At 41.0% G+C, this 7,500-nt stretch overlaps 1 protein-coding gene across 1 annotated transcript in view; it reads left to right on the top strand.

The window, feature by feature from the left end:
* Positions 1-7,500, top strand: part of LOC138024260 (uncharacterized oxidoreductase YjmC-like) — a 26,004-nt gene that overhangs the window by 17,731 nt on the left and 773 nt on the right. Inside the window, exons 11-12 of the mRNA XM_068871409.1 lie at positions 4,905-5,015; positions 5,932-7,500. The exon at positions 5,932-7,500 is cut by the window's right edge and continues 773 nt beyond it. Of these exons, the coding sequence (XP_068727510.1) occupies positions 4,905-5,015; positions 5,932-5,982 (162 nt within the window). The 3' untranslated portion in view covers positions 5,983-7,500. The remainder of the gene's footprint in view (positions 1-4,904; positions 5,016-5,931) is intronic.

Raw genomic sequence — 7,500 nt, forward strand, 5'->3', positions numbered from 1 at the left:
ACAAGAATATTAATACATCAATTCTAAACTAAAGAGAAAAGCAATGCACCAGAGCCGGACAGGAAAACCCCTAAAAAAACCAGCAGGTGGAAAAAAGCGTGTACCCCCGACCAAGGCAGTGGTGACCCTCGGGGTTCTAGGGAATTCTAATTGAAAGACACTACTTACAATGTAAATGAACGCTAACATATACCGCCTAACAAAGGCATTAAACACCAAATTCAGCTCGATAGAACAAAAAAACCAAACAGGACTTGTGGACGCGGCGAGGGCTAACCGTAGAATGCCTCACTCGCTAAACGATCGCCAAATATAAACCACTATCACGTGGCACTCCAAGCGCCTGCCGCTCACAACCAGGCCTCTGCTACGTGACGGCAAAATATCATTTTGAGCTAATCAGGATTATCACAAATTGCATTATGTGACTGGGTGTCAAGTACTTATTTGCATAGATATTTCATCAAGCGCAAGTTTAAAAGGCAAACAACAACACTTTTATTTCAAGCAATATCAGTGAATTTTCTGAAACAACTAAAGTTCAATTTAATATGTTTTCAGTGCCTGTTGCTCCTTAATCTTGCTGTACGTGTTCTCGCATTGTATACATCTCGAAAAGAAACCTGAAAGCGTGAACACAATAGACCAATTTAGATATATTAAAATTCAGTCCTAAACAAAAGGCATCATCTCGAGGCTCTGGGAAATAAATATAAGGATTTGTATGAGTTTATTCCCCAGAGCCTCGAAATGATGCCTTTTGTTTAGGACTGAATTTTAATATATCGAAAGTGGTCTATTGATTGCGCCAAGAGAAAGAGTCCAGGATCGTAATCCGTGATTGGGTACCATCACAGCGACCACACAACGAGCTATGTCAACACACCCAGGCATGCCCTTCTTACGTCACAATAGCATCTAGTTTCAACCAATCAAGAGTAATCATGTAAAGATAAATTTTGCTTCAGTGAGAGAAATGTTTCATTTCGAGGCGAATCGTTGAAGAGTATGGATCGAGTAGAAGCAGCTCGTGAATAGGATGGCTTTTGTGAGTAATATTTGTTAGATACGGTTCTCCCTGTTCAGACTTGGCACGGCACAAGAAGGTGCTTCATGATGACGGGTCTTTTACTACTTGTGTGCGGTGTGGGAATTCGTTTAACCAAAAAGATGCTTTGAAGAGGCACGTGAAAAAAAACATTCGAGAGCGGAAAAAACCGGGCCCTATGTTAAATGGCTTGATTGGTAACGTGTGGAAAGTTAGATATGTAAACATAGGGTTCGGTAGCAGAAAAACTTTAGCTGAGAATGATATGGACGAAATGGAAATGGTGATGACGAAGAAGAGTAGACGATACCAGAATGGTCTGTGAGGATTAAAAGTTTACCGCATTCGAATATGGTACAATAACCTAATTCACTCTTTTAAAAACAAAACGTGACTTGCATGACTAAACAGTGGATGGCGGCCATATTGGTGTCCCCAACTAATCCTCCGGGAATTGAGTTCTATTATCATGCAAACGTTTTCTTTTGTTTCGGTAGAAAAACAAGGTTACTGATCACGTGAGTGAAAACACTCTATAGACGACTTGCTTTTTTGCAATCGTTACGCGTCGGTGGTCAAAGTAGGTCGAGACAGTCATTTTAGTTCAAGGAAGAAACTGGGAGGAACAATTCCTCTTCGCAAACATCTTACAAGATAAAAAGTGGATCGGAAGCCATGAGTCAGAAAAGAAGTTATTGCACGAAAGAATTCTAACCACGCAAGATCAGCAAACGTGGTTTTGCAGAACGGTACGTGTTTCGTCATACAAGCTCTGGTATAATAATCTTTAAAGCCTCGTTTTCCCTGGCGACGCAAGCTCAAGCATAATAGTGCTTATTTCACCGTGAAAACGGGGTTGGCGCACGCACAGACCGAATTCATAAAAAAACGGCTGAAAAATTCTTGTGAAGGCCATGCCGACGTTCGTTTTCACTAGCATAAGCTATTTATGCTGGGTGACCCGAAAACACTGACCCCCGGTCCATGGACCCCTCTACGGACTGGGTCCACGGACTGCCTCACGGACCGGTCCACGGACTACCCTTACGGACCCCCTATACGGACCACCCTAAAACAACATAGAAATGAAAATAAAAAACTAAAGATTTGACTTAGCAGTTGTCTGGATAGACCACTCGTGTCACTCGTATCAGCGAAATCTCAACCGTAAAGCTCCGCAAGGCTCAGGCTCGGGTACAAAGTCTATTAATCACATATTGCCCTTTCCTTCGCTGTGGACCGGAATCCTTCGAAAAAGATTGACAATAAGTAAGTCTATTTGCATTTTCTTTCTTTAATATTTCCCTCCGCCATTTTGTTGAAATATTCGGATCCCGCGGGTTTGTGAACTCGCCCCAGTCTTCACGATCTCTCTATCCTGAACAAAATGGCGGAAGAACTTTTTTTTAAATGTATTTTTATTCCACACACACACAACAAACAAATGGCAGAAGAACTTAGTTTCGAAGCACTCCGGTCAACAGCGAAGGAAAAGGCAATACCTGAGCCTTTATAATTATCTGATTTGGGGAGCGTAATGGCTGAGATCTCACCTGCAAGAGTGGTCTATCCAGACAACCGGTATAAACAAATTTTCAGTTGTTATTTATTTTTAATTCTGTGTTTTTTGGGGTGGTCCGTAGCGGCGGTCCGTAGAGATAGTCCGTGGACCGGTCCGTAAGGCAGTCCATAAACCCGGTCCGTGGGGGGGGGGTCCATGACCGGGGGTCAGTGTTTTCGGGTCACCCATTTATGCTTGTGCTTGTGAAAACCAGGCTTAAGGTATTACTGATTTTGATTAAGGACTTTGACATATTTACCCTTCATCGGACGTTTTGCGATGGTTTTCACCGGGGTCAGTCTAAAAAACAAATTTAAAGGTGTTCAGGGTAGCGGTATTAAAGGGTGGATAGTAATTTCGACCAAAAAACATTTTCATTCGTCAATTCGTATATTGAAAATTGGTTGCGTTTAGGATTTACTCGCGCAAGAACGTTTTCTGACTTCCTTGATATGGATTCGTTCAATGATTTAACTGGGACACTCTTGAAAACATATTTGATGGTGTTGTTGAACGGTTTATTTTCCATGTTTTGTTGATTGATTCATTTACTTTTTATGACAGGGTCGCCACTGAGCGAGAAAAGGACAGAGTTAAATCAATCATCTTTGAAGCAGCCCAGAAACGTTTAGAATACGTGCTAATCGCGCTAAAGCAGAAATATGCAGAAAAGACGTGAGAGAAGGATCGAACGTTATTGATAAAATAGTAAAAGAAGTCATCACAACATGTAACATCGACCCGTTTCGAGAACTAGATAAAGCACGAAGTTGAAAATGCTATTGACTTTTTTCCCAATTGACCAGGTCAAACGTCGAACTTTACACGAGACCAACTAAATAGAACCAATAGAGTTCATGAGAAAATCGACGTTTGACTCAATTATTCGACGAGCTGTATTTGGATCGACCAACACGTTCTATCCGTCCATCTTAGACGGATAGAACGTGTAAAGATCGAGTCTGGGACAAACGTCGCACTTTTCATGAGTCGAACTTAATTCATAAATTAAAAATTTGTATGATAATGTATATTTTGGCCTCGATATCAAAATATTTATAGCAGGGCGTGGGTTTTCAGGGTGTTTTTCTTGCTTTTTTTTTGTTGGGCAATCTGTTATAAACATCGCGAGTTAGCGGGCAAGGTCGAATTCAACGCCGGTAAATGACGGTGAAGATCTATAGTGCGTGTTTTCGTAAACGCGGAATGCATGTGCCTCAGGATTTGAATAATCATTAGAATTTTTTTCGTCAAAGGAATAACGGGGTTGTCACTGAGGAATAAGCACTCCGCCGAATTTGTTTGAAGATCAGCATTTTCTGCAGTATGGACTGTCGTTTTCCAGCACTTCAAAGCATGTTAAACACTTTTCGTGTACTCATTTGCGCCATTTTGCTGGAATCCCGCTGACTGAGAGATTCGCTTTTGCATTTGGTTCGACGTTTGACCCAACATCTCAAATTTAGGTCGCCCTAAATGAATTTGGATCGACCCAAACTACCATTTAGTTCGTCTCATGTAAAGTTCAACGTTTGGCCCGGGCCTAAGTGATGAACCGTATCGAGTGGAATTTTATATAACTGAAAAGAACCGCAAGTGAATGTTTGTGGGTATATTAAGCTCACAAGCGCTATCCCAAAACTCATTCAGGCGTGTGGTCAAAGCATCTTTGTTTTAGTTGTAAGTAAAAATAAAAGCAAATGCTTTGTTTATAGTGGAAGTTCATTTAGCTATCAACCTGGTTCACAGACACCCCACTTTTAATAATCTGAGAGAAACAATTCAAATTTAAGAGAAACACGATTAACAACCCCAATTGGCAGGAGGCAACCTTTTGGCAATTTAGAAAGTGTGGTAGAATTGAATCCGGGACAACCCGAAACAAATCCTACGTCAGAGGTTAGGACGGGACTTAACCCGGGGCAGCCGCCTGCAAACCCAACGCCCTAACGCCCTTGTCCCGAAAGTTGCCTGATCATGAATACGTGCGTGGTGTGACTCATGCGAGCATTAAGACACATTTTAATTGATTAGCAGCCAAACCGGTTCTGCCCTGTTTTCCAACTAAGTTAATGAATACTGAAGTCAGTCCATGACTCCATGGGGTGGTCCACGGAGCCGGGCCAGTGTTATAAATGCTCCCACTCAAGAAGTAGGAAGGAGCACAATCCGCAGAACATAGCCCTTTTAAAGGCTTTTTGCTTGTTAATAATCTCTGTAATGTGAACCGGCCAGTTTGACACAAACAAAGAGAAAGTGAATTCGCAAATGGCCATTTTTTCCCTCGATCTGTAGGCAGAGGGTGAGACTGCAGTGCTTGTGGCGGGCGATCCTGAGAGAAAACACATGCGCAAAGTTGGAGAAGAAGGTGGAATTCGTTATCACGTGAACTTGTTGCGTGCCATGGTGAGTTTGCGGAAAATAGAAACGAAAATCAAGTTAACAATGCGCAATATATGGTCTACTTTTCTGTGATGAAAAGGGTTTTCAAAAGTCGCCTTTTTCATTCCTTTCACCGCCTGTGTTGATACTGATAACCATGTTTTATACCGCCAAATGGGAAATTGATCGGAGACATGTACCTCCACCTTTACTACTGCGTTTGTGCCCAATGAACATGCGAGTGAACGAAGCTATTATTGCATAGGCATTTCACGTGTCAGAGACATAGGCAGGCAAGTTAATCCAATGAATGCGTTTATTTCCATATCATTGTTTTGTGAAGTTTGGAGTCCATGAACTAAGGTACAAAAAACAAGTATAGGCAAAGGATTAAGAAATTGCAGCGGTTTTGCTTCTAACGAAGATTACAAGGTAACGGCGAGGCAATTTGACGCGAAGGGGGTTTTTTATTACAGAACTTTTAAATAGTTTCAGGTTGCCTTCCCAGAAGACGAACTATTCAAAATGCGTGATTTGAAGTTGATCATAAGCAAATCACGTTTTGGGTCATGTCAAAAGAATATGAATATACCTTTCCAGTCCACGTTAAAGTCTGAGACAAGATCATTATTCAATAATACGAAAAAGGTAAAAGGAGAAGTCACTTTACTTAACGTCGGTACTTCCTCCCTTGAGTTCTCTTTACCACCTCTCTCTGTCAGTGCTTCGTTTCACGGATATTTAAAGCTATAGCTACACGTATCAGAGGAAAGTCGAAACAGTCGTTGAAGTCACGGAGGGTCGAACTGAGGACCTGTTGGTCGGAAAGTCGCGCACTAATCAACTGAGCTTTGCCTGCTCCTAAATGGCGTGCTAATGGAGTGACCTGGAAATATGTGCTATTCTTTTAACGTGTCTGGCATTATTTATATGTTTTCAGGATGATCTTGCAGATACACTGGGCGTGGCACATCTACCAACCATGGGGTGATTAAAAATCCAATGTGCGCTGGTGCCTGCTCCTTGAAAATCACGAAAAAATTTTTAGCTGCCTTGGGTTCCATAATCCTCTTTGTATCTTCATAAGGAAGATGTTTCAAGGAATAAAACTTAGCTTTTTTTTCAGGTCTTGAAAACATGTCGAGAGACCAACTTTTCAGAATAAGCAAACTATACTTTCACAATTCTCTGGGCCGAAAAGATCGCGGGGCTTTAGGAATAGCCCTTTTCACCTTTAATTTTTCTCATTTGCATTACAATATAAGCTAGCATGTATGTGAGGCAATTTCTGGCTATTTTGTAGTTTTAACCCGAAATTGCCTCGCATCCACGTTAGATTACATTGTGATGCAAATAAGAAAAATTAACCGTGAAAAGGGCTATTGGCCAATATCAAAATACCATAATATTCTTTGCTTGTCTCTCCAACATTTTGCATGAGCATTGCTTATATTTTCTCTTGGGACTTATAATGGTCCCCACAGAAACTGGAGACTGCTTGTGCAAAAATTTGGAGGGACAAAGAGTATATATTGGCTAATGAGCAGATGTTCGCTTTAATTTGCCTGTAAATGACGTGTCGTGCAAAGCTAAGGGATTGGGGCGAGCGAGAGAAAGAAGCCTTTCGTCGCTTGCTCCAATCCCTTAGCGTTTCACGGCGAATAGAACCGAACCTCTTCTATTTTGCTCTAAAAAATTCTCTTGACGGGCTATCGCAGAAATGATAGAAGTGTTGACAACTCTGTTACGAGCTGTCAAAAACTGAATTTTAATACACTTGTTACAAATTAAATACATGCGGTTTACATAAGTACTTGAATATGTGCTAAGGGCGAAAGTGTTGATTAAATGCTAGTGCAGTGCAGTGCAGTGCTGAGTACGAAAGTGTTGATTACATTGTTGTGCAACAGAAATAATGTTGTTTCCCTAAGAAATTTCAGGTTACTTATTAGTCACTTAGAATATTAATTTATTTCCATGCATTGAATCCGCAACACGAGGTAGACCATGGTGGAATGAGCATCATTATCCGAGTGGCTCATAACACTAAATGAATTGAAGATTAAATGATCCTGTAGTCGAAAAGCTAAAAGCTCTTTATACCACGTAGGTTAAGTAAATTTCTGGTATAAGGCACCTCCTTTGGATGCAGAAATAGACTTTTGGAAGCATCTTGACACGATGAATTACGAAGATTGATCATTTCTCTCTTTCGTCTATAACCGCCAGGCCCACTTCAAATATATACATTTCTTTCATAAAGATGTTTTAGTCAGATGAATAACAACGTGGACTTCGGTTCATATTGCAACCAGGCACCAGTTGTTCAATGGGTGAATAACGCTGTCTAACGGATAAATCACTATCCAGTGGATAAGTCATAGCGAAACCAATTGCGCTATCCAATATATAGCGTTATCCACTTTTTGAACAACCGAGGCCACATTTGCGACTGAATTTTTTCCCTTTGCGACTAAAATATCTGGAGAAGTCGCAAATTTGAGCAGCT

The sequence above is a fragment of the Montipora capricornis genome, chromosome 11 (assembly GCF_036669925.1).
Source record: "Montipora capricornis isolate CH-2021 chromosome 11, ASM3666992v2, whole genome shotgun sequence".
NCBI lineage: Eukaryota > Metazoa > Cnidaria > Anthozoa > Scleractinia > Acroporidae > Montipora > Montipora capricornis.